Raw genomic sequence first — 27,255 nt, forward strand, 5'->3', positions numbered from 1 at the left:
CCTTCCGCGCTCAGCCATGTTTATCAAAAGCCACATTTTTCACATTTCATGTCAGCATACTAAACAGAACAGAAACAGTGTTTTCTTCTGTATGCAAATACAAAACTGAATATTACTTTTGATTTTCCTATTTCTGTCATACAACTCAAACATTATGGGAAAAGGATATTTCTAATTATGATGGAATTTCAGCCCACCTTAGACTTACAACTGATCAAAATATTATACAAATATTATTCCAGGGGTCACTGAGGCACTTACCATCAAGAGAAGAAATGGGCAAATTATATACTATATAGTTGAAACCTGACTTTATGTCTCTATGTCTTTATGTGTGAGCATTTCCTTTGTTTCTAAATATATCTTTTGCTATCATTTGAATGCTCTGAGTTGGAATCACAGTCTGAATTTTCTAGACGCATTAGCCTCAGGTAGACCTCACAAAGTGCCGCAGAGATGAACCGTGTTAAAAATGGCCAGTGTTTCAGAATTCACCAACTAAACGGTGAAGTATTAACCAAGAAAAGCCTCGTCAGGGTCAAAGGCAAAGAATGGACTTGGCTTCTGCCCTATGCTCTGAGAAATGACGGCTTATTTATAGCCCCACAAGCAAGTAACTGCAGGAGGCCTGGAGCCAAAGGAGTGATGCATCAAAACACGGCTGGGGGGTGGGGGGGTGCAGGGGTTGGAAACGGGGAGAGGCGGAACACAGCTCACTCCTGACCCCGTGCTGCCTTGCAGGCCAGAGCTGCTCTGCTTTCCCATAAGAGGGGAGATATCACTTATTTGGTGTACTTGCCCCCAAAACAGAAGCACATATTTGGCTTCTGAGTAGCAACTTTCTTTCACCTGCCGAAAGAAACTATTTAATCCAGCAGCTCCATTAGGCAGGGGGCTCAGAAAACCAAATTCTATAAAAACTACTGATCTATTATTATTGATTTACCACTGCTAGGACACTGAAAAATTGTGAGATTCGCACTAGCACTGTAACAGCCACCTCACTCTAAGTTTCTAGGGCCCCTCCCCCACCACTCTCCACCTGCCCCCAAGTCATCCTCTCATTTTAAAAAGAGCCCCTGACTCGCATGTCTTGCCCGCAAGAAAACAAATTTTAATTAAAAAAATTTTTAAAAACAAAACACAGGTGTGCAGCACCCTCTTCCCCAGATTGCTTGTCTTCTCCTCTGGGAAAACTGATTATCAAAACACAGAAAGCAAAGGTACATACACTGAGCGGTAAACACGCACACTCACTAACACCTCACTCGTCCTCCCAGAACACTAACAAGTGTCAGGGTTGGACCTGGGGCTTCAGAGCCAGGACTGCAGTAGGCTGCGACCACCCACCTCCTGCTCACCAAGGCTGGGATCGTTTTGGTTTTTGCCTCTGTGCACATGACTTTGACCTTATCTCCCACCACAACCAAATGTCTAGTTCAGGATGGAAGACGTTTAGGGACTCAGAGAAATGAGACTTGTCTCACGCACGACTATCCTTATACATACTCCAGTCGTAATTACACTAACCCTATGGGATGCCTGTTAATGCTACATGGGACTGCCAACCATCCAACGTTGGACCCAGATGAACTGGAAGTTAAAGTTACCAGAACAAACAAGTGAAACTGAAGACCCGGCTGTTGACAACCTCCATAACCTCAGGATGACAATCATTACTTAAACCGAAAGCTACCAGTACATAACATTGATCAATGCTGTAACTTTTGCAAAAGTGACTATAAGTGAAGTTTGAAAGTAAAGCACTATTGACTATGAGAAAATGTTCTGCATATATTAAACAGAAATTGATCCAGATTAAATAAAACTTGCAAATCAATAATAAAAAAATAACAATGGAGAAAGGGGCAAAGATTAAGGACACAGAAATAAGAGAAACCAAAGCGTCCCAATAATTATATTTTTTTAAATGCGCATCTTCATGAGTTATCAGCCATCTGCAAATTAAATGAGATGCTGTTTCTCACCCAGATTGGCACAGATTTTTAGAAACAAATGGTTCAAACCAGAAAAACTTTAGGGGACACTGGATTAAACGACATAACGAACCCAGACCACAAAGGCAGCTCTGTGATGAGCACAGAGCACTCCTGTTACCTTCAGTGTCTTGCCTGTGCACGCCTCGTGACAGATGTGCAAAGAGGAAAACACACCTGTTAATATCTGGAGTGAAAAATCACCGCCCCCCCACAAGATAACTGGCCAGTTTCTAGCAAAACTACAAAACTCATAACCCACTACCTCAGTGACACCAGTTCTGGATATATTCCTCAGAGAAATTATCAAATTTAACTGCATCCAAGGAAACATATGAGCTCGTTCACTATCACACTGTGTGCAGTGAGAAAAATTAAAACGAGCAAAGGACCACACACGGCCTCTCCAAATTATGAACCACCACACAGTGCTCAGGAAGCTGGAACCAGATTTAAATGTATTAACATAGACAGAATTTAAAAACACAAGTTGACAGATGCATAATACTCACGGATGATATATTTCCAAAAAACTAAAGCACAATAAGACAATGTTGGGGATGTTACAGGTGTATGTATATACAAGTAAAAGCCACCCACAAACGTGGCTGCTTCTTGGGGGTGGGAAAGACAAGGCTGATCTGGAGGGATTTGAGAGCTGGCTAGAAGGCTTTCTTTAAAAAAAAAAAGAAGGAGAAAAATCAAAAGCAAATATGATAGAAGACTTAACTGTTATTTACTGGGGATGACTAAGAAGGCATCTGCTTTACCATGTTTGTCTTTCATTTTTTTAATTTCTCAGAGGGAAAATTCTCCCAGCTGCCCAGGCCACCTTGGTGAAGAGGAGGCCTTGACCCAGCTGTCACGGTGTCTGCTGTCCCCAGAGAGCTGCACTGAGAGGCACAAGAGCAGGAAAGGAAGGGCTTGTCGTCCTCCATCTGCCCTCATGCCTTTCTACATCTTCAGGAGGACTTTTCATATTTCCACTAGAAGTTGTAAGAACCTGTCCTGAGCTGTACCTCTGATTAATTTTACTCTGTGGCACACCTCTGAGCTTTCTGGTCACACAGAAGTCTTGTTAGCCTCTGTTCCTACACATCTTACAGTTTCCCCAGAGACAATCCCCTGGAGACCACCATACAGGTTTGGCTGACTGATGGAGAAACTCACAACGCTCAAAGCAACATCTGTGACAAATCTGGGACTCACAAGGGTACAAAATGCAAAACAAAGCAAATGAAAAGGTGGAACTCTCTTTGCCTCCGAAAGAGGTGAAATTAAAATGGCCGTGAAGCATCATCACCAGTTAGGGTGTGAGGGCTTCATCTGTATCATCTCATTTTACCCTCAGCACTTCCCAATAACAGTTGGGCCAGGGAAGCAGCATGTCCAGGATCTCAGAGCAGATAAACAGAGTCTAGCCACTGATGACCAATCCTGAGGGTTGACCACTGAGCTTTATGGTAGAAAGATGATGAACTGACTGACCTCCCTCTGGAGAGGATTTGGGGAAACAGGCCTTCTCATGAAGTCTTCCTGGGGGTGTAAATACCAACAGCTGGGCAATGAGTATGTAAGGTGTTATCAAGATGGACAGCCTCCCTGCTGCCCACAACCCCACTTTGGAAAGTTATACCCCAAGAAGATAGTCTCAGAAGTTCTAAAAGGTATATGTAAGTCCCACCAATTCCTATAAAATGCACAAAGGCAGTCTCGATGGCACAAGGAAAAACTGCAAGCTTAAAAGTCTAACAGTAAAGGACTAGCCTGTGGCATACACAGGCAGTGGAACACTATGAAGCTTTTTTATACTGAACCCTCTATGAAATCATAAATGATACGGTCCCATTTACGGAAAAATGTGTACATGACTCCACATGTGCGTATGGAGAGATGTTTTCCAAAATTTTAAGAGTGGCTTATCTTTGACAGCAAGGATCTCTGATGATTTTTTTACTTTCTTCCCTTTGTTGTCCTTCATTGTTTGATTTTTCTTCTTACCTATCCTTTTTACCGAAACTCTAGAGTTTAGTGAACAGCAGAGATCTGTCAACGTTCTGGGTTAAGTAAAGCTGTTTTCAGGGGATTTGTTACAAAACTATTCACCACCCTCACTTCGGACATCAGCATCCCTGAGCGGGGCATAAGCGCCCTCCAGCAATGCCCGCCTCAAAACCCACCGCTTCATAGACCAGGTCCTCGCCCTCGAGACCGTCCAAACCCTCGGACTCCCCTAACTATTCAAGTTCACCCTCATCGATCTCGTCAGCTCCGCCCCCAAGGGCTGGGGACCGAGAAGGGTGTCACAGACGTCAGCTAGTTCCCCGGCCTAAACCCAGCCCCAGCTCGCGTCACTGCCCTCGGCGTCCTGGCCCCCGTAGCTGGGAGACCCCCTCAACCCTCTCTGAGCACCCCATGAACTCCGCTGCGCCCGGAACCCGCGCCCCGGATCTGTGGCAAGGGCCCCTGGGGTCACATCAGCACCCGGCGGCTGGAACCTTCCCCCCTGGATCCCTGTTCGATGGCAGCTGCCCTTCCAGAGCCCGTGGGGACCCCACCCCACCCCCTCCCAGTCAAGCCCCCTGGGGCCCAGGCCCCGCCCCGGCGCACTCACCCTCCCGGCAGCGCCGCCTCCAGATGGTGTCAGTGTGCAGGATGCGTCGGAACTTGGTGCAGACCTGGGCCAGGCTGGGCAAGTCGGTGCCAGGCAGCGACGCGAAGATCTCCACCAGGAGCTCGGGCGGCAGCTCCAGCAGCGAGCATCGCGGGGGCGACGAGGGGCCCGCGCTCCGGTCGCCCCCGGCCCCGGACAGCGCCGCCGAGCCCGCCTCGATGCGCTCCTCCTCGGGGTCCGTGTCCGGTTCGCTGTCTGCCGCCGCGGTCTCGGCCGGGCCCCGGCGCTGCTGGCGGCGCCGGCATCCCCGCGAGGGGCCCACGCCGCAGAGGCGAGCGCACACCGCCATGCCGGCGACTGACGGCCGCCGCGCCGCCGCCGCCCGTGCGCACGCGCCGCCCGAGAGCCGAGCCCCGCCCGCCCGGCCGGAGAGCCCGGCCCCGCCACTCCACGCCACGCCCCTCCAGGGAGCCTTATTCCCGCCCCTCCAGGGAGCTTTAGCCCAGTCCCCAGGAGCGCGGAGTCCCGCCCCCCGGGGGAGCCGAGCACCACCCCTGGGAGAGCCCTGCTCGCCACGCCCCTTCAGAGAGCCAAGCCCCGCCCCCCGGGGGGCGGGGAAACCAAGGCACCCCCCCCCAACCCCCCCGGGATTCGAGGCCCCGCCCCTCCCGACAGCTAAGCCACGCCTCTAGTACATTGCCGAAGTCCCCGTCTGGGGCTTGGTCCAGCCCACCAGAGGGGACCCGAAAAGTCTTGGGCTGGCGTAGCCGAAAAGCCCCCCGCCTCGACCGCCCTTCAGGGTTCATTAGGTCCCTCTCCTCGCAGCCCCACCGGTCCCAGGCGGCCCTGGCCTCCGCTCACCTGAGGACTGCGGGCCTCCAGTCGCGCGCCAGTACAGAGCACGGGAAAGGAATGTCACCGACAAACGCACGACGGCCGCCCCTTCCCGACTGAGCGCACACGACAGGTAGGCAGTAGATGGCGTGCTGCCGGTTGTGAGGGCCGAACTCACCACCTCCTGAGTACCGGACTGGAGCTCTCCCAGAGGTCACCCTGAAGACCCTACGAGGGCCACCCCCCCCCCGCCCCGCCCCCGGAGAATGCCTCGGGAAGGCCCTAAGGCCCCCTCCAGAGCTCCCCCCAAGGATCCCCAAGGAACCCCCTGGGAAGGCCCAGAGGACCCCCAGGGAAACCGGAGGACACCCTCTCTCGAGGACCCTCGGGAAGGCCTCAAGGAGCCCCCCAAGGATCCCCCTGAGGATCCCCAAAGAACCATCCAGGGAAGCCCCGAGGACACCCGCACAGGATCGTCCCAGGAAGGCACCAAAAAGACCCCTGGGGATTCCAAGAACTCTCCAGAAAGGCTCTGAGGACCCTCTGGAGAATCCTCCAAAAAGGCCTGGAAGAGAGTCCTCCTTCTGACCCCCATGAAGGCTCAGAGGATACCAGCCCCAGACCCTTTAGGAAGGCCCAAAGGAGCCCTCTTAGAACCCTCAGGACCTCTAAAACCCCCCTGAGCACCCTTGCATGAAGAACCTCCCAGGGTAGCCCAGAGAACACTCTTCTGAGGACCTCCCAGGAAGGCCTGGAAGAACTCCCCGCAGGATCCCAAGAACCCCACCAAAAGTTTCAAAGGACCCCCAGTGTACATCTCAAGGATCCCCCCTCAGAGAATAATTCAGGATGCGCACAAGGACACCCCCACCACACCTCCCCATGACCCAGAAGGGTCATATAAGGTGTGATTAGGGGAACAACACAAACTTACAGCACCTGGAACTAGTTAAGCCAAGTCGGACCCTAAATTGTGCCTTTGTTATTTAAAAACTGACATTCACTTATTTCTACCCTGATTGCAATAAAAAGGGGAAATCACACTAGGTGGGTAGTCTATATGATCTTCAGTTCAGTTCAGTTCAGTTGCTCAGTCTGACTCTGCTACCCCATGGACTACAGCACACCAGGCCTCCCTGTCCATCACCAACTCCTGGAGTTTACTCAAATTCATGACCATCCAGTCAGTGACGCCATCCAACCATCTCATCCTGTCACCCCCTTCTCCTCCCGCCTTCAATCTTTCCCACCATCAGGGTCTTTTCAAATGAAATGGGTATATCTTTCCTTTTCTCCTTTGCTTTTCACTTCTCTTCACAGCTATTTGTAAGGCCTCCTCAGACAACCATTTTGCCTTTTTGCATTTCTTTTTCTTGATCACTGCCTCCTGTACAATGTCATGAACCTCTGTCTGTAGTTCTTCAGGCACTCTGTCTATCAGATCTATATGACCTTTCTGTGCCCTGATTACCTTGTTTACTGTGCTGGAGGGTACTGTGGGTTCTAGACGGGAAGCCAGCTGGGGCCTGGGGCAGGGGTGACACAAAGCCTTCCTGTGACAGCGGCTTCCCCTTAAGCAGCACTAATAACAAGAAACTGTCATTTCCAGAGAGAAGGATGTGATTACGAGATTATGGAAGCAGACCTCTGCCTGGATGAGCCCAACTCCTTTCTGGTCCAGACTCACGTCAACACCCTGAAGTGCTGGAGCAACTGCCCAGAGCCCATATGGAAGCTAAGAATCCACAGACCACTCCAGTGTTTCTGGTCAGTGTTGCTCTTTCTACTCAGATTGAAAAATAATGACTCCACCAGTTCCCTGGGCCCAGCCTCCACAAGGTCCTGGCTCTTCACTACTTCCCTAAGGAGGTCTCCAAGCAGAAAAGAGGCTGCCTACCCCAGTCCACAGAATCCCATAAATAGGGAAGTGCATCTTTTGACAAAAGTAACAATTCTGGACTTCAAACCTTGACTATCTCAGCTCCGGGCAATTGAAAAACAGCTTGTGACTGCCTTCCCTGTATCTGGGTGTTTTTTCAAACTGTCCTCTAGCCTGTTATCAGAACTCGCCTCCTGCAAGTGGTAACACAGAAACAAAAGAAGAGTCATGCTTCACTCACCTATTTAATATTAGTATTTAATGACCCCATTGACTCCGTATCACATCACACAGAGTACTTCACAATCCAGGCCTAACCTCCAGGTCTGGCAGCATCTCCTGTCTCCAAACATCTCTCAATGGGAGCCACCCAGTTCCTTAGTGGGAACGCACCATGCCTTGTCACATCCCTGCCCCTTGTTCAAGCTGTCTCCTCTGCCAGGAAAACCCTCTTCCCAGTCTGTGCCAGTAAACAGTCACCCCTTCCACCTCGTCCTCAAATGGTACCCCTTCCCGGAATGTCCCTTTATTACTGCACCATCATTTGTTTTATTACAAACACGTGCTTCCTCTGGTAGCAGCCTCACCAGCTGTATCCTCTGTTGCATGACAGACATGCTAGCATACATCACGTAATAGGCAAATGTGTACTGACTACACGTTGGCTGAGTGAAGAACAACAAACTGGCTAGATGGCTACAAAGGGAGGAATGTGAACCAAACAGATTTAAAGAAGCCTTGTGGATCATTGCCATCCCCATCCAAGCTAGGAAGTCTCAGCAAACAGAAATGCGTCAACTCATGTGATAAGTATTTACAGAATGCCTGACTAACCTACATGCTATGTTCTACGTGGATCCATAGATTATAAAGCATGCACTTTGCTGCTGTATATTTCAATTTGTTTTTTTTTAATCTGTCTACTCATTACTAGGTCCTACTAATAAAATATTCTTCTAGAAAAGTTTTAGGGTATATTAAAATGTACAAAATAGTTTGGTTAAATTTCCATCTTTTTAAGAATGGTTAACCATGTTCATAATTTGAATTATGTATAATTCAGTTAAAAGATATACCTAAATCTACATTTTTGACAGCAGGAACAATAAAAGACTGTGTACAATAACCCACAAAGATGTTAAAGGTTTGAATTTGTGCTGACCATTAGAACAGAAAGAAATGGATGACCATGAGAACTGTGGTAATCCATAATGGGGGAGAAGAACCAGAGGGGAAGACTTAGGCTATCGCAGAAAACAATTACACATTGAACCCTGAAAGCTTTGTGTCCTTGAAGCTTTTACAGCCCGTTATGTAGAACTGGATCCTTTACAAAAAAACGCCAAAGAGGATACATTCATGCTAAAATGAGGGAAGATTAGATAGAAGAGATCTTTTTAAATGGAAAAATTTTTAAATTGTATACAATTTTAAAGGTTACTTTTTCTTGCAGTTATTACAAAATATTGGCTATATTCCCTGTGTAATACAGTACACCTTTGAGCCTATCTCACACCCAAAAGTTTGTGCCTCTCCCACTCCTGTGTTGCCACCTCCCATGGTAACCACCAGTTCTCTGTATCTGTGAGTCATCTTTTTGTTATATTCACTAGTTTGTTGTAGTTTTAATTTATTTTTTTTCCAAGAAAGCAAAGTGAGGATTTATTAAGTGAAAGTATGCTCACAGTGGGAGAGCAGGCAGACTCAGGTGAGTAGCTGCCTCACTTGTTGTATTTTTTAGATTCCACATATAAGCTTGTGCCTCCCACTCCCCACCCCTCTTGTGCCCCTCCCTCACTTTCTCCACTGGTAGCCACTAGTGTTTGTTCCCCATGTTTGTAAAGTCTGCTTCTTTTTTGTTATATTCACTAGAGTTTGTTGTATTTTTTTGGATTCCACATATTAGTGATATCATACAGTATTTTTCTTTCTCTCTCTGGCTTATTTCACTAAGCATAATGTCCTCCAAGTCCATCTGTGTTGCTGGAAATGGCAAAAATTCTGTTCATTTTTATGCCTGATTGTATGTGCATATGTACATCACATTTTTACCCATTCATCTGTTGATGAATGTTGTGGACACTTCAGTTGCTTTTATATCTCAGCAATGGTAAATAATGCTGATATGAGCATTGGGGTATGTGTATTGATATCTTTTTTAATTAGTGGGGTCTTTTCAGATATATATCCAGGAGTGGAATTTCTGGGTCATATGGTAGTTCTGAATATTCATTGGAAGGACTGATGCTGAAGCTGAAGTTCCAATACTTTGGCCACCTGATGTGAAGAACTGACTCATTGGAAAAGACCCTGACGCTGGGAAAGATGTAAGGCAGGAAGAGAAGGGGATGACAGAGGATGAGATGGTTGGATGGCATTACCAAGTTGATGGATATGAATTTGAGCAGGCTTTAGGAATTGATGATGAGCAGGGAAGCCTGGCATGCTGCAGTCCATGGAGTGACAAAGAGTCAGACACGACTGAGCAACTGAACTGATGGTAGTTCTGTTTTTAATCTTTTGAGAAACTTCCATACCATTTCCACAGCAGTTGTACCACAAAATCATTTGTTTTACCAAATGACTACATGCTCCCAATACATTCCCTCTTGGAATTACAAGAGGGAACTCTTTGTTATTGAGAACTCCTATCTAAGGAAATTAGTAGTGTACAGGGCAAGGCACTTTTCAACTGATTGCCTCAAAAGTCATGGAAAATAGTAGTTCTTGGACTTAAGAAAGCCTTGTCAACTTCCCCATGCTGGTTCTCAGAATCCAGATTTGAAAATGGCATCTGCTCAGAAGAAATAATCAAGGTGAGTGGAGAGAATAGAAAATATTCAAAGGCTAAACAAGAGATTTGGTGTGAGACTCTTATGAGTCTCAACAGCAGCATATATGGGCAAAAGCTGGAAAAAGAGCAGTCCTTCAGAATTTGTTTACAATTAAAGGAACAAATGACTATAACAAAGAAAAAGGCCTGTGAAAGGCCAGCCGGTTCCATGAACATGTTACATGCTCACTTAAGAGATAGTATTAGGTTGTAGGAGTGATTTGAGATCGTTTTCCTGCAGTCACCGGGGTGTTGATTTTTGAAGTTGTACAGGAGAGCCAGGGCGTCATGGGAGAGAGGAAGTTCTCCCGCGCGCCATGCCTCTTTCGCTCTGGACACTCTCTCCTGGACCCGGTGAAGACATTCTGAAAGACTGCAAGCTATGGGGCGTCACTTGCAACACCCTCCTGGCTGAATCCTTTCTGAGAATAGCCAGGACACTGCTCTTGAGCAATACTTGTTTGTTTACTTGTGCTAAAGAGCAGGGATGACACAAGACTGATTGGACCAACAGCCAATAGTAGCCCAGACAACAAGGAGGGTTGGATATCTCTCCCAATCAGAAAGAGAAGAGGCGGGACAGGCCGGGCAGGCCTGAAGAGCTGAACTTAAAGCTCAGTGTGACTTGCCCTCCATACTGAGTGTGGCAAAATAACCCTAACATGTTCTGTAGTGCAGGTTAACGTTTCATGCCTTATTTACAGATTCGCAGAAATAGCGTGGTAGCATGATTTACAGCATTACTTCACTAATGCTGGGACATCATATTCTAGCAGTTACCTTATATCCCCCACGATTATGGTCATTTCATGTTAGGAAAAAAGGAATAGGGTGAGAGCTATTTAAAACTGACCCTGCTTGGCTTTCTAGAATGATTATGTGATAGTTTAAAAAGTACCATGAGGTTTCTGGAGAAAGCACTGAATAAATTCACAAGACAGATTTGTTCTTCTGTACATTATGTAGATTATTTAAAAGATGAGTCATATTTGCTATTTGTTTAAAAATAAATCTTGCTATGCTTATATTAACTAGCTTAAAACCTTCCTTTGGAAACCAGATAGAATGTTTAACTCCTCTTTATTTTTTAATTGGATTCTATATGAGTGATATTAACTGACCACTCAGAATATCATTTACATTGAATATCATTTACATTGAATGTCTATTGAACTGCAATCTGAGGGCACATGAAATTTTTCACATTTAAGTACCTTTGTTTTCAAAATTCACGTGAAGTTACAGTATTTATTGGTTGATATTTGTTTGCATATAACAAATTAGTCAACTTTAAATATAATTTATTTCAATATGCTTCTCTTTCAGGCTCATGAGATAACTTTACACACCAACTGCTTTAAATGATTTTCTGAGATACCTATGGGGTTGTGAGGTTTTAAATTCAAGTAGGAATTTAAGATAAGATCATACCAATCACTGTTAATATGGACTTCAATACTTGAAAAATCATAGAGTAATCCTGCCCCATCACTATTATAGCCCTTGTGGTAATCCCTGGGGTAGTGAACCCAAGGCTTGAGGTAATCTGGTAAAGCTTTATGGATGCCTAAGGGACTAGAAAATATGAAACCCTTTTTACCCTCCCCCCAGTTCCATATGCCTGATATCGATTTTTTTTTCACTCTTCTTGCATTGGGAGCAGTTGTCCAGCAAGGGAACAAAAAGTCCATTTCTTACAAGGCAGCAATTAAGCCAAAAAAGCACTCACCAGTCAATACTCAATATTGTAAAAACCCAGAAAAGAAAGCAATTCACCGTCCACACTCTCATGGAGACTTCGAAACTGATCATTTTGTGTTTGGGAGAAGGTGGGTACTCTTACTGGATTCCCCCCATCCCAATCTTTGCAGAATAAATACAAAAATACTAAGAATGCCCATGGAGCTTAAAACCTTCCTTTGGAAACCAGATAGAATGTTTAAGTCCTCTTTATTTTTTAATTGGATTCTATATAGTCTTGTTTTTAAAAAATTTATTTGCTAATTGTATTTGGCTATGCCGGGTCTTAGCTGTAGCGGGCAGGATCTTTGAGTTATGATCTTGCAGCATTTGAACCCTTAGTTGCAGCATGTGAGATCTTGTTCCTCAGCCAGGAAGAGAAGCCAGGCCTCCAGTATTGGGAGCATGGAGTCTCAGCCACTGGACCACCAAGAAAGTCCCTAAGTCCTCTTTATTAACTGTACCTTATCAGAGATTTTTCAAGGTAAAGAACTGTGACAGAAAGGGCGGGGGGGGAACCTGGGAAAGTGACATATGCCCAATACAGTGTTCTTTTGTGAACAGTGATACAGCGCAGAGCCACAACTAACAGCATTGTTCTGAGTGGGGGTGATTATACGACAGACTTTGCTTCTCTGTAAAGGAAATTCCAGCTGCACTGGAACCCTTTTGAGAGCTATGTTTTAGTAGGTTCTGTATGTTTGTATAATAAATGTTCATTAGCACAATCCAAATACTTTATCAGACATTATAAGAAAGGCTTTTTCCAACTCAAAAAAGGGGAGAACACTTTCAAAGTCCAAGATATTAAAAAGCAAAAACAGTCAAAGAATCAAGTGCTGTTCATTCACAAAGCTGTTTATTAGATGTTTGAACTGGGCAATAACTGACTTGCTCACTAAACGCTTCATAGAGATTTATATTCTACCAGGTCACTTCCATCTGCTCCTCAGCAAACACCTGGAGTTCTAAAATATAGTACAAATGAGTCTGGGACTGAGAAAAATGGTTAGGTATTCAAGGCAGTTCTGCCAGTTAGTCACTGAAAGACTGTGAGGACTGAATTTGGGTAAGGCTCCCTATTTGAGAGAAGAGCGGAGATCAGTGAAAGGTAGTGAACTCTGCCAAGTGCGGACAGGCCAGGGCCCTGCCATTGCAGATGATGCCCAGGGCCCCCTCCACCCCAGAAGTCACCTAAGGCCGAATGTCAAGCCCAGGGCACGGACTTTCTCCAAAGCCAGACTCGACTGACCATAACCTGAAATAACGCAGTTTTGGCTCTTTTCCCAGTTGGGACAATGTGTGATGGAAGTTACCAGTTGACAGTTTCCTTAGAAGAGAAAACTGAGATGTCCTTGACGTGGAAAGCCAACGGAAACAAAGACACAGAAAGCCGCCGACGGAAAAGAACCAGCAGCTTCTAGCTGTGAGCTCTGAGAAGGCAGGGGCACAACAGGCCTTTATTTTCCTGTGGAAACATCGCTGGCCACCGTAACTGGCACCAGGAACAGGAGCGAGGCCGCGCCCCTGCATCTCTGCCAGGGAAGGAGAACCGCGCGCGTCTGCCGGGCACGTGCCCGAGGGGGACGGCCAGGTTCCGGGCTCGCGCGCCCCCGGCCAGTGGCCGGTCGCCGCGCGCCAACTCGCTCCCGCGAGCCCGGGCCTGACCCGTTGCGCATGCGTGCGGCTCGCTCCTCGCCACTCACGCGCTTCGACCCCGCCCCGGCCGCTGCGCGCGGCCCGCTTCCGCCACGCCCGCCATGGCGGCCGCTGCGGCCCGCCCCTGGCCCCGCCTCCCGGGACGCCGCGCAGGTCACCTGACGCGGCTGCGGGCTAAGGAGACACAAGAGAAGTCGCTGTCGCCACCGTCGGAGCTGTCGCCGCCTCTGCCGCCGCCCGCAGCCTCCAACTCGCCGCCCCCACCCAGCCTGCAGCGCCATGCCGTCCGAGAAAACCTTCAAACAGCGCCGAACCTTCGGTGGGTGCCGCGGGCCGGACGCTGTCTGAGGGCCGGCGGGGGCTTCGGGGCCGAGGCAGCGGGGCCCGGCCGAGCCGAGGGGCTCCGGAGAGGGCGGGCGAGCGGAGGGCTACCTGGCGGAGGGGCCGAGGCGAGCTGAGGCGGGAGCTGCGGGAAGACCGGGCCCGGGCGGCCGAGGGAGTCGAGGCAGGGAGCCTGACGGGCCGAGGGCCGCCGGGCCTGGGGGTCTAAGGGGCCGAGGGCGCGCTGGCTGGGAGCTGCTGAATCACCTTTCGGCCCGGGCGGCCGGCGGGCTGTGAGCTCGGGGCCGTCAGCGCTCCAGCCCCGGCGTGTTCGGGCCCTCCGACAAGACGAGCGCTAGTGGCGCGGGGGTGCAGTCCTTGTGGGGGAGTCTGGCCCGGCGCCGGGCCGGGTTCTCAGAGGTGGTGGCAGCGCGGGTGCACGTCTAGGTCACACATGGTCCCTTCAGACGTCAGTACCTCCACGGAGAGGGGTCCTCACGCCCGCCCCTTCCCCTGCAGCCCCGCATGGCTGCGACGTCTTGGTCCTATTTGTGGCACAAGCGCGAGGGTGGGTGGCTCTTCTTCTCACTGGCTAGCGACAGCATTCTTTGACACCAGCGGCAAATCCGTTCTCTCCCAGTTCGGGCTGGAGTCCCTACTTAGCACGCTGGTGTTTGGTGGAAACCGAAAGTAACACCATCACAATACTTACTCCTGCACAACACCGATGGGGAGGAAGTGATTGGTGCTCCTTTTAAAGCAAGACAGTGCTGCAATAACAGCGTGGCCTCCTTGTATATCCCCTGTGTAGGGCTTGTTTGTTTATCTCAGGCCAGGTGGAGTAGGGCGGGACCAGCGTTCCTTCCTGTCTTAATCTTCTTCAGGATCTTGAGCAGTATCTCTGCTGTCTTACTTTGGTCTAGTTTCCCGGAGTCTGGAAAAGAGGCAAGCGTTCATTTGAACCTGGATATGGTTTTGTAGATCTCATTATCGATAATTATTTCCTGTGCTTGAGAAACTCCAAAAAATGAAATTCATAGTGATCTGAAGAGCATATCCTTTCAGCCTCTTGAAGCAGTTGGCTGGTTAGCAAGACTTAGAGGTGTCTTTCCTTTTTTTTTTTTTTAAAGAAATTTTGTCTGTAGTGACCTTTGTGAACTAAGATATTCGTGAATATTAGTTTTTGTGCAGCCCTGGAAGCAGATTTGCCATTGTACCTGGCTTCTTTCCTTACTGGCATTAAAAGTTAACTGGGAACGTTTGTATGGGAAAGATGCCCGTTTTCTCATGACTGGATACAATAGTTAACTTTCTTTTTGCTTAGAGTACTTTTAGGTTATCTAGAAAAATCCTTGAAGAAGAGTAGGTAGAGTAGGAAAAGTGAGGAATAATGAGAATAAAAGTGAAAATAAATGACAATAAAATAATGAATTAGAAGGAATTCACCTGGTGCCTGTGGCCCTGAGGGTAAACCAGCAGGAATGCCTTAGTTTTTCTCCATTTGTGTATGTTGCCTGTACTATATTTGTGGGCTTTCCTCTTTGTTCACCTTTATTTACTACCACTCCTTTTTTTTTTCCTCCCTTGTCTCCTGACTCTTGATTCGTTTTTGTGTGTGTATGTACTTTTATTGAGAAATGACATTCATTACTGTGTAAATTTAAGGTATCCAGCATGATGACTTGGTTTACATATCTTGTGCAATGATGACTACAGTAGGTTCAGTTCAGTTCAGTCGCTCAGTCGTGCGACCCCATGAATCTCAGCACTCCAGGGCTCCCTGTCCATCACCAACTTCGGAGTTCACTCAGACTCACGTCCATCTAACATCAATAAAAAAGGTATATTTTCTCCTTGTTAGAAGAATTAGTATTACCCTCTCCTTTTTTTTTTTTTAAAGGGCTTAATAGTCATTTTGCAGAAGAATGTATCATTTAATGGCTACTGCCTTTCCTTGCTGTTGATCATGATAATCAGCACTGAAATTATTTTGTAGCACAGTAAATGAGTCAATCAGTTCTTTGGAGATACCCTTTTTGTAGAACCTAAGACCAGCCCCAGTTAGCTTGAGCAATAAGTACTCTTCCCAAGTGAGTGAGTTTGGGTTAATTAAAAATTGAGTATAGCTCTGATACATATATTCTACCAGGGTTGAGAGGAATCTTAGAGCTCACCCAAAACAAGGACTTCCTTTTGTAGCCAAGGAAACTGGGTGGGGCCCTGAGAGGTGGAGATCATGGTCCACCTAGTGGCAAAGTCTGGACTTGTCCTTCAGCCCTTCTGGTAGGAATTCTTCCCATCCTCCAGGAGGTAGCCAGTACATGAAGTGGACTAGCACTGAGTCAAGAGGCAGTGATGTGTCCTTACAAATATTTTGAATAATTTTGTGAACTTTAAAGCTATACTTGAGCAAATATTTTTGGATTCAGTTTTCTCAAATGTCATAATTTCACTCCATTTTCTTTTGGGTTGCCCTAGTTTAATAACAGATCTGTCTCCTAGACATAATCTGCTGAGATTCAATGTTAAACCTAGATCTTAAGCTTCACCATCAATAACAAAATGGGTCTGCGTTCTCTCAGAAGTTGATGTAGTAGTCTAGAATAAATAACTCCAATTACTCTAACAGGTAGACTGAAGAGTGAGTTTATGCCAACACCTAGATAACACTCCCTGAGCTTAAGCTATGTCACTCCTGGATGGGTGGGATTTTACATTGTTTATTTCTAGGCATATTGGGGGAAATATTTATTATGCTTCCATTTCATCTTTGTACAAGCCTGAGCCCTGGGGGAATACAGAAGTGACTGAAGCCGGGGCAGATCGTAACAGTGCTAAGAAAGTAACTGAGTGAAAGAAGTGTTCTTTTATGCCGTTGATCAGTGGTGTTGGTAATGCTTTTGTTAAATATACTGCTGGCCTCTGAAAGCAGCCTTCTACTCAAAGAGGTTTCAGCATATACTATATTTATATTTAATTTCTCAAGGCTTACCGCTGGATTTTCATTGCAGCTGGCCAGGACGCTAATGATATTCCTCTAGGACTTTGGTACTACTCTTGTCATCTTAAGGAAGTCACTTGTCTTCCTCAGTGAAAATGATCATTTTTGCCTTCCTTTTTGGGCCATATTTTGGGGATAAATTAACAATAACTGAAACAGATGACCTACCGGGATTTTGATAGGATGCTGCTCTAGGATAAGTCGGACGTAGAGAAGGGATAAGGGGGCTAGATCTGTTGATACTTTATCAAAGAAGGGTGGTGTCCACCCTCTTCTGAAGGAAGCAGAGACTACAACTGTGGGAGAATCAGTATCTCTCGAGACTTAACTGGAGAAGGCAATGTCACCCCACTCCAGTACTCTTGCCTGGGAACCCCATGGATGGAGGCGCCTGGTGGGCTGCAGTCCATGGGGTCGCTAAGAGTCGGACACGACTGAGCGACTTCACTTTCACTTTGGGGGATGAATCAAGATAAAGCTTTGACACTATGGTTTGAAGCCCAACATTTAGAGTCCATTTTGCTTTTCCCTTCCCCACTTAACCATAATAAACCTGTTCTCCTTATATAAAAAATCTTTCATCCTTAAGCTTGAGTGATTCCTTTTTAGTTCAGTTCAGTCGTGTCCGACTCTTTGCAAACCCATGAACTGCAGCACACCAGGCTTCCCTGTCCATCACCAACTCTCGAAGCTTGTTCAAACTCATGTCCATCGAGTTGGTGATGCCATGTGATTCCTTTTACCTTAAATTTATTTGGATAAGCTTTTAAATGTGAAACATCTCAGGGTATGTTAAACTTATTATTTATTGGCTGCAGTGATTTAAGTAAATTATGATTTCCCTTTGCTTGTGAAATCTGCTCTGACAAGATAAAGATTTTTGTTATGAAGAGGGCTGGTAGTGGAGTATAGGTGGTTCAGCATCTTTTCTGGGATAGAACAGATATAAGGACAGAGCTGAGAGAAGTGATGCAGTATCAGTGACACCCCAGAAATAGAGAGGAGTTCAAAGGATGATGTAAAGAAAAACTCTGCCTTTGTGTTTCTTCTACTTGACAGTACTGTCCTGAACACTGTGGCTCACTTTTTTGTGTGTGTGTATGACTCACTTCTGACACCAGACATAAGTGTTTTTCCACACAACAAGCAATTCAGCTCATTGTCCTGTTTAACTCAGTTGTGACACTACCTGGCGATAGCCTCAGATCCAGTCCATGGGGTTTCAAAGAGTTGGGCACGACTGAGCAACTAACACTTACACTTGGAGCTTCTTCTCGGTCCAGCCACTGAGCTGGTAGTCAGTCACTGGTTGTCATATAAAATCCACTTTTTGTCACACGTCACAATGCAATAGAGAAATGCTTCTTTGTTTTTGTATAGAATAAGAGAAGACAACACTTTAGAATGATGATTTTCTTTTTTATTTTCAGTCTGCTAACTCAGCATTCAAAAAACTAAGATCATAGCATCCAGTTCCATCATTTCATGGCAGATAAATGGGGGAAAAGTGGAAACAGTGACAGATTTTATTTTCCTGGGCTCCAAAATCACTGTGGATGCTCACTGCAGCCATGAAATTAAAAGACACTTGCTCCTTGGAAGAAAAAGCTGTGATCAACCTAGACAGCATATTAAAAAGCAGGTATCACTTTGCCACAAAGGTCCATATAGTCAAACCTATGGTTTTCCAGTAGTCATGTGTGGATGTGAGAGTTGGACCATAAAAATGGCTGAGCACGGAAGGATTGATGCTTTTGAACTGTGGTGCTGGAGAAGACTCTTGAGAGTCCCTTGGACAGCAAAGAGATCAAACCAGTCCATCCTAAAGGAAATCAACCCTGAATATATTCACTGGAAGGACTGATGCTGAAGCTTCAGTACTTTGGCCATGATTCGAAGAGGTGACTCATTGGAAATAAGACCCCAATGCTGGGAACTGTTGAGGGCAGCAGGAGAAGGGGATGACAGGATGAGATGGTTGGATGGCATCACTGACTCAACAGACATGAGTTTGAGCAAACTCCCGCAGAAGGGAAGGACAGGAAAGCCTGGTGTGCTAAAGTCCATGGGGTCAGAAAGAGTCAGACACGACTTAGCAACTAAACAACACAAGGCACCCACTTACTGAGCGTTTCACTTTTACAGTTTGCTTCAAATGCTGAAGGACCATAGGATGGTCGACATTGTGTTCTTTGGCAACTTCTCTTGCAACATCAGTGATCCTCTCAATTGGTCATTGTCAACCTCTGATGCCTGGCCACTACAATCCTCATCTTCAGGGCTTTCATCTCCTTTGCAAAACTTCTTTGAACCATCAAAGAAGTTGGGCCAAATGTGTTGTTGATGCTGCAAGTTGTCTCTGATGTTTTATGACCCGTTTTGAACTCATTAAAAAATTGCTCAGATTTGCTTTTTGTACATCATTTCTATAGTCTAGATAAAAAATAAACAGCAAGTAATGCTATCAGCAAAAAAAAATAAAGTGAGAAATTCACATTAAAATGATGTATAGCATAACCACATTTATTTCAGAATGTATTCCAGTATCAAATGGTGAAGTTCAACAGTGCAAAACTGCAATTACTTTTGCACCAACCTAATATGAAGGCTATGAAAGCCTGCCAGGGAACAGCTGAAGGAAGAGATGCATGGGGTGAGGAAGAGATGCATGGGGTGAGGAAGAGATGCATGGGGTGAGGAAGAGTGCTGAACACAGGAGTTTCTGTCTCCTTGGAGTTTGGTAATTGCATTCTCCTTCCATCCAGAAGCACTCCAAACCGTTTGTATTAATAAATTCATTTGTATCACTTTTTAGATTCTACTGTAAGTGATGTCATATGATACTTGTTTTTCTCTGACTTACTCAATATGATAATCTCTAGGTCCATCCATGTTGTTGCAAATGACATTATTTCATATTGAATAATGGAGCATTTATTAACCATTTACTATGTGCAGATATTTGCAAGGGGTGTACCAATGATCTCATCGAATCTTTAATTTTTCACTATGATTTATTATAGGATATTAAATATAGTTCCCTTACTATAAAATAGGACCTTGTTTATGCATTCTTTATATAATAGTTTGCATCTGCTGATACCAAACTCCCAATCTAACACTCCCCCTCCTCCCTGCCCTTTGGCAACCACAAATCCATTCTCTATGTATTTGAGTCTATTTCTGTTTCATAGATAAATTCATTTGTGTCATATTTTAGGTTTCACATATTAGTGATATCATATATTTGTCTTTCTCTTACTTTGCTTAGTATGATAATCTCTAGGTCTATCCATGTGGCTGTAGATGGCATTATTTCATTCTTTTTGGCTGAATAATACTCCATTGTATGTATATACCACATCTTTATCCATTCCTCTGTTGATAGACACTTCGGTTGCTTTTTTGTCTGGTCTGTCATGAATAGTGCTGCTGTGGACATTGGGGTGCATGTATCTTTTCAAGTTAGTTTTCTTTAGATATATATTCTTTAGATATATATATGCTCAGGAGTGGGATTGCAGGGTCATATGGTAGTTCTGCTTTTTGTTTTTTGAGGCACTCCTTACTGTTTTCCATAGTGGCTACACCAGCTTACATTCCCACCAACAGTAGTGGGGTTCCCTTTTCTCCACACCCTCTCCAGTATTTATTTGTAGGTTTTTTAATGATGGCCATTCTGATCAGTGTAGATGATAAACAACTCACTGTAGTTTTGATACATGATAATTATTAGTTATGTTGAGCATCTTTTTGTGTGCCTGTTGGATGTCTTTGTAGAAATGTCTATTTAGGTCTTCTGGTTATTTTTTAATTGGATTGTTTGTTTTGTTGTTGAGTTGTATGAACTGTTTGTATATTTTGGAAATTAAGCCCTTGTCAGCTGCATCATTTGCAGATATTTTTCTCCCCCTCTGTAGGTCATCTTTTTGTTCCTTTAAATGTTTCCTTTGCTGTGCAAAAGCTTGTAAGTTTGATTAGGTCCTGTTTGTTTATTTTGCTTTTATTTCTATTGCCTTGGGAGACTAAGAAAACACTGTGAAGATTTATGTCAGGGAATGTTTTACCTGTACTGTCTTCTAAGATTTTTATGGTGTCCTCTTACATTTAGGTCTTTAAACCATTTAGAGTTTATTTTTGTGAATAGTAAGAGTGTGTTCTAACACTGATTTACATGTAGCTGTCCAGATTTTCCAGTACCACTTGCTGAAGAGACATTTTTCCATTGTATGTTCTTGCCTTCTTTGTCAAAGATTAATTGACTGTAGGTGTGTGGATTTATTTCTGGGTGCTCTGTTCTGTTCCACTGATCCATATGTCTGTTTTTGTGCGACTAACACAGTTTTGATTACCATAGCTTTGTAGTATTGTTTGAAGTCTGGAAAGTTACTCCTCTTGCTTTGTTCTTTTTCTTCAGGATTGCTTTGGCAATTCTGGGTCTTCTGTGGTTCTATATAGCTTTTAGGATTATTTGGTCTAGTTCTGTGCAAGGGTAACTTGATAGGGATTACATTAAATCTGTAGATTGCTTTGTGTAGTGTGGCTACTTTAACAATATTCTTCCACTCCAAGAGCATGGGATATATTTCCATTTCTTTGAATCAACATTAATTTTATTAATGTTTTATAGCTCTCAATGTATAAGTGATTCACCTCTTTGGTCAGGTTTATTCCCAAGTCTCATTTTGTTTTTGATGCAGCTTTAAAAGATATACATATACATACATATATATATATATATATATATATATATATATATATATATTACATTACTTTTCTGATATTTCATTGTTAATGTAGAGAAATGCAACCAGTGTCTGTATGTTAACCTTGCATACTAACCTTTGCGAGATATGAGGTGTTAGTGTTTGGTTTCTCTCAGTTCTAGGGAAGATGTTTTAACTGCTTTGCTCTGCCACAGCTAAGGATAGGTGGGGTCAGATATGGAAGTCTACCAGTGCAGAAAATAAGTTGGATTTTTGGCCCTTAATAATGCCGATGTTTCTTCCTTTCTTTACAGAACAAAGAGTAGAAGATGTCCGACTTATCCGAGAGCAGCATCCTACCAAAATCCCGGTAGGTCATCTCTGTTTCAGTTATTGTTAATGTACACAGAAGGGAGCACTGCTTCAGTAGTGCTTCTCCATGTGACTGCCTGATGGCTTCTGCAGGAATCTACAACCATGCAACCAGTGTGTTTGTTTAGTGACCTGGAATGGAGGCGTCTTCATCTGCAGTGTAATCTGATCACTGTTTCCTGCCCCCAAGTCTGAGTCTGCTGCCTTAATGTTACACACTTCACAAGCCATGTAAATTTTACTTGGTAGAGAAGGGATAAGGGGGCTAGATCTGTTGATACTTTATCAAAGAAGGGTGGTGTCCACCCTCTTCTGAAGGAAGCAGAGACTACAACTGTGGGAGAATCAGTATCTCTCAAGACTTAACTGGAGAAGGCAATGGCACCCCACTCCAGTACTCTTGCCTGGAAACCCCATGGATGGAGGAGCCTGGTGGACTGCAGTCCATGGGGTCGATAAGAGTCGGACATGACTGAGCGACTTCACTTTCACTTTTCACTTTCATGCATTGGAGAAGGAAATGGCAACCTACTCCAGTGTTCTTGCCTGGAGAATCCCAGGGACGGGGAAGCCTGTTGGGCTGCCGTCTCTGGGGTCGCACAGAGTCGGACACGACTAAAGCGACTTACCAGCAGCAGCAGCAGCAAGACTTAACTGTGACTGGACAGTCGAGGCTGCCTGACTTGGCCCCAGAGAAAGAAGACTTCTTATGTTCGGTTTCTTTGCAGGAGATGGGGGAAAAGATGCTGCTCCTAGTGTAAGGGCCCACATGTGCTGTGCCCTGGGTCCTTTGGTGGTGGACCTTAAATAGTTCCTGTTGTGACACTAGGTCTAGGGAGAAATGGTCAAGGAGCTTGTGGCTTCAGACAGAGGCTGAATTGTGGCCCTAGGTTCAGGGTTACTAAGTGATCTTGGGCTAATTACTAAAATTCTGAGAGGAGCTGCTGTATCTTCATCTGTAAAATGGGAAGAGAATCCGATCCCACGTGGCTGGGAAAATGTGCATAATTCTGGGGACATGATTGTCACCTCTTACAGACTGTATCCACTGCTAACTTCTGCAGAAGCTTCCATAGTTGGCTTTCTGGTTGATCATTTCATACCAAAGTGAGGGAAGAGAAGATGGGAAGATCTGGGATTAGGGTTGTGAAGTAGACAGAAGAGATGATAGGAAGGGTCTGCTCAGCAGGGCAGGACTGGAGGATCCTGTACTTAAACATATGTTTGCTGTGTTTCTTAGACTGGTTGGAAATTTCAGTCTGTCTTCACGCTTAGGCCTACATATGACCTGGGCATGAGGTTTCTGGGTAATTTCCCTAATTTTAAGGTTTTTCTTCACTTTTGAGTACCTGCTGTGTCTATTTGCTAGCAGGTACTTGGCAGTCATTGGAATCAAAATAACCAGCCCAACAGTCCACTAGTATTGTTCCATAACCTCCTTTTGAAATATGAATGTTTGCATACATTTTCGGTCATCTTTTTGCTAGTAGTTTCAGGGTTTTTGCAGAAGTCATATTCTTACTTGCAGATACCATGTTTTGAACATACCTCGTAGATACAGAAAGCTATTGATCTTGCCAGGGAAGGTGACGACAGCTTGGCTTGCCTTACAGAACCTCATGTAGGCCCCATACAGTGGAACAGTATATATATAAGCATTTAAACTCTCCTAAAGATTCCCCATTCCTGCCTTACAACTTGGAGAAGGAAATGGCAACCCACTCCAGTGTTCTTGCCTGGAGAATCCCAAGGATGGGGGAGCCTGGTGGGCTGCCGTCTCAGGGGTCGCAGAGAGTTGGATATGACTGAAGCGACTTAGCAGCAGCCTTACAACTTCTTGTTGTTATAACAGCAGGCTAAAGAATCGCTCTACATGGGGAAGGCTATCCATGGTGCTCAGTAAATAGGTAATACTAAGGCTCATGGGCAGTCACTAGTCTGCAGTCATAGCTTATATAATGTGGCTTACCACTAAAAAACAACTTTTTTCCTTTACAGGAAGGAAGTATGGCAAGAAGCTAATGGATTTAAGTCGTAATGTGGAACTATTTTTGATCACTGCGTGGTTCAAGATTCTTTTAAAACTCATTTGTTAAAAAAGCAAAGATATTTTATCAAAGTGACAGAATCTCTGAGAAGTCTGCAAAAAAAAAAACAAAAACAAAAATAAAAAATTGTCTCCAGACCAGCTAATCGTGATCTCTACTTGTCAGATATTTACTTAGCATTTGAGTCTATTACCATACTTAAGATCTTAAAGTTTTATTAAAACTCTCGTCATGTCACAGGTAGTGGAATTGGTGTAGATTGAGATCATTAAAGCTGGCACTCAGCATCTCTGTTCTTTTAGGGCTTGGGGTCTCTTCTTCTGTAGTGTATTTTCATAGTTGCAAATAACAGAAGGCACAGCACTTTCCCCCCTGGTGGCACCCCTGCCCTTCTCTGAAGGCAGCCGTGTTGTCTCGTGCACTGTATTTCATAAGGAACAAGTGTGCTGTTGTAAACCCTGTTTTGGCATGTGCCAGTTACAACAAAGGAAGTATTTTAACTACTTTTCATTGTTAATGGCTATTTTAAAAACCACTTTTGTGGCTTCTTTTCTAGGTAATAATAGAACGATACAAAGGTGAGAAACAGCTTCCTGTCCTGGATAAAACAAAGTTTCTGGTGCCTGATCATGTCAACATGAGTGAGCTCATCAAGATAATAAGGTATTTAATCATCTTTTAAACTTATTTCTTTGGGTAACTTCTCATTCTTTAACAGGCTTACAGATAAATCTGCCATCTAGTTCTGATAAAAATATGTGCAACTTAGTAACACTATAAGGCGTTCCATTTCTGAGTCTTCAGATTTCTTACCTGCTGCATCTCAAGTGTTTTCTGATTCTTCATCCTGACATCTATGTAGATACCATGCGGGCTCAGCAGTTTGGTGCATGGGCTTAATTAGTTGCTATCACAAAGCATGTGGAATCTTCCAAGACCAGGGATTGAACCTGTGTCCCCTGCATTAACAGATTTTTATCCACTGAGCCACCAGGAAAGTCCAGCATACTAGTTTAAAACTGGCCTAAGGAGTGTAGTAAGAATGATCTCTCAAGGGTTATCGTTAATACTTATCATGCATATAGTCATAGAAAACATTTTGTGCTTTGTAAGAAGAAATTCAAATCATCAGTTAAGTCATATTGCATTTTGCCAGAAGCAACATTAGCAAAATCTTTATACTTCTATGGGATTCCCTGGTGGCTCAGACAGTAAAGCGTCTGCCCACAATGTGGGAGACCTGGGTTCGATCCCTGGGTTAGGAAGATCCCCTGGAGAAGGAAATGGTAACCAGTACTCTTGCCTAGAAAATTCCATGGATGGAGGAGCCTGGTTGGCTACAGTCCATGGGATCGCAAAGAGTCGGACACGACTGGGCAACTTCACTTTCACTTCACTTTATACTTTTATACTGATCCAATGTGGGCGATGTTTTGTACATTCTCCCTGTGTACTGATGTATCAATATTTCTTCACATGTTTTCTTTCAACAGAAGGCGCTTACAGCTCAATGCTAATCAAGCCTTCTTCCTGTTAGTGAATGGACATAGCATGGTGAGTGTGTCCACTCCGATTTGTGAAGTGTATGAAAGCGAGAAGGATGAAGATGGATTCCTGTATATGGTATACGCCTCTCAGGAGACTTTTGGAATGAAATTATCTGTGTAAGACTAAAAGAAAAATGCGTGTTACAGAATTTTTTAAACCCTTACCAAGGAATAAAAAAGGGATATTACCAACTGAGGTTGATCAGTTCATCTAATCACCGATCATCAAAACAGTAGTTTCCTGCCTAGGAGTTTTAGGAAGTTGTTTTTTTGTACTTCAAACAGAAAAACTGAGCTCCAGATGAGCACATTCAGCTTTGGGAAACTTTATTATTTCACCTAGGCTATCTTGTTTTTAAATTTAATGTTTAAAAATAAAATACTTTGCATTATAAGTTGCCAATAAAATAGACCTTCAAGTTAATGTTTTTTTCCCCCAAAAGAAACTTGCAGTTTTGAGCATTCAGAGAGACATTGTCTTCTCTAGGTTCACAGAAGCTGCCAACTTTTTATAGAAGGGTTTGCAGTCAACTGGAGGAATCTCCTTGAGAGGATCTTTAAGTATATGTTGTCAGGTATAGCCACCTACCCCCAATGCATTTGCCATAATAGTTGGCAAAAAGCAGGGTGAATGGGGGTGTACAGGAAATAAGGAAACCGTGCTGCTGTCCAGGGTCCCCACTTGCTAGTAAGTGTGTTTCAAGTTAGCACTCTCGTTCCAGAGTTCTCATTTGGTTTGTTCTCTAGACAGTAACATGGAAAAACACCACTGCTCAATAGGAACCTTGAATAATTTATAATTTTGGTCAAGTTTCTCAGAAGGCCTAGAGAAAGACATTTTTTGTTTTGAATATTCTCTTAAGAGCTCAGAATGGTGCCTGCTTTGGTAAATAAACAAGCAGTTACATGGGTTTCATTCTTTGGGACAAAGGTAGAAAGCTGCAGGATACTGAAACTAAAAGCATTGAGATTCAGATACTTCTTCTGCCTTTTGGCTTGTAGCTGTAGATGATCCATGTTTTATGTTGTGTGTGACTAAAATATGTTATTAAAACATTTTTAAGAGTATTTCAGTTATCACTGTTAGGTCAGGCAGTCATCAAAGTACTCCCGCTCCATGTGCATGTCAATTTTGAAAATAGCAAAAGGAAACGTTCTTCACAGATACTGATGTCAGACGTTAAACATTTTTGAAGTCCAACTAGAGTAAATAACGAGTGCTTCCTACTACCTGCATGGGGTTCACTATGTACCATTTTTTGTGAGAGCTGCCACAGAAGGATCAGACCCACTTGAGACTGTACACGCAGCAGGCCACCGTTCACTCTTGTGTATCTAGATGTGTGTGGAAAACCTGTATCTGTTAGTGGCAGTTATTTACTGTAATTGAGGAAGAAAAAGCAATATTACTGCATACGGGCGCTCAGCCCCAATCTGCTCTTCCTGCTGCATGCATCTGTCCACATGTAACTTTTAATATGTATATTTTTACATTATGTACATTCTTAATTAGCCTGTCTTGTTTAGATTGTATACATCATTATATCTGACATTCTTGTAACTACTGTGTGATCAATAATATTCCTATAAGAAACTCTGCTTTTTAAAGACAAAAATACCGTGCTGAGAGGGCTGACTTAACTTATATCCCACATTAATGGGTGGTCACTCTATTTATAGGATCTTTAAAACATTTTTAATGAA

At 44.4% G+C, this 27,255-nt stretch overlaps 2 protein-coding genes and 1 long non-coding RNA gene across 6 annotated transcripts in view; 2 read left to right on the forward strand and 1 right to left on the reverse strand.

Moving 5' to 3' along the window:
• Positions 1-4,973, reverse strand: part of FBXO31 (F-box protein 31) — a 36,741-nt gene extending 31,768 nt beyond the window's left edge. For all 3 annotated transcript variants that reach the window (XM_059877386.1, XM_010814588.3, XM_002694853.6), the window contains exon 1: positions 4,612-4,973. In XM_059877386.1, coding sequence (XP_059733369.1) covers positions 4,612-4,960 — 349 coding nt within the window. In that variant the 5' untranslated portion in view covers positions 4,961-4,973. The remainder of the gene's footprint in view (positions 1-4,611) is intronic.
• A 315-nt stretch (positions 4,974-5,288) lies between these two features.
• On the forward strand, positions 5,289-8,458 carry LOC100848507 (uncharacterized). Its single transcript, XR_139556.6, has 2 exons — positions 5,289-5,578; positions 7,055-8,458. It is a non-coding gene; the product is annotated as an uncharacterized lncRNA (long non-coding RNA).
• Positions 8,459-13,553: 5,095 nt separating this feature from the next.
• Positions 13,554-27,112, forward strand: MAP1LC3B (microtubule associated protein 1 light chain 3 beta). Of its 2 annotated transcripts, NM_001001169.1 has the most exon segments (4): positions 13,803-13,875; positions 21,899-21,954; positions 24,561-24,667; positions 25,498-27,112. In NM_001001169.1, coding segments are annotated over 4 exon segments (378 nt in total). In that variant the 5' UTR covers positions 13,803-13,835; the 3' UTR covers positions 25,673-27,112.
• The last annotated feature ends 143 nt before the right edge of the window (positions 27,113-27,255 follow it).

The sequence above is a fragment of the Bos taurus genome, chromosome 18, assembly GCF_002263795.3.
Source record: "Bos taurus isolate L1 Dominette 01449 registration number 42190680 breed Hereford chromosome 18, ARS-UCD2.0, whole genome shotgun sequence".
In the NCBI taxonomy this organism is placed as follows: Eukaryota; Metazoa; Chordata; class Mammalia; order Artiodactyla; family Bovidae; genus Bos; species Bos taurus.

Bases quoted from the DNA above. Each gene is read 5' to 3' on its own strand.
- MAP1LC3B (XM_024977975.2), top strand. From the start codon at position 13,658: ATGGCGGCCGCTGCGGCCCGCCCCTGGCCCCGCCTCCCGGGACGCCGC. The intron at 13,876-21,898 runs GTGGGTGCCGCG...CTTTCTTTACAG, and splicing joins CAAACAGCGCCGAACCTTCG to AACAAAGAGTAGAAGATGTC. The intron at 21,955-23,954 runs GTAGGTCATCTC...TTTCCTTTACAG, and splicing joins AGCATCCTACCAAAATCCCG to GAAGGAAGTATGGCAAGAAG.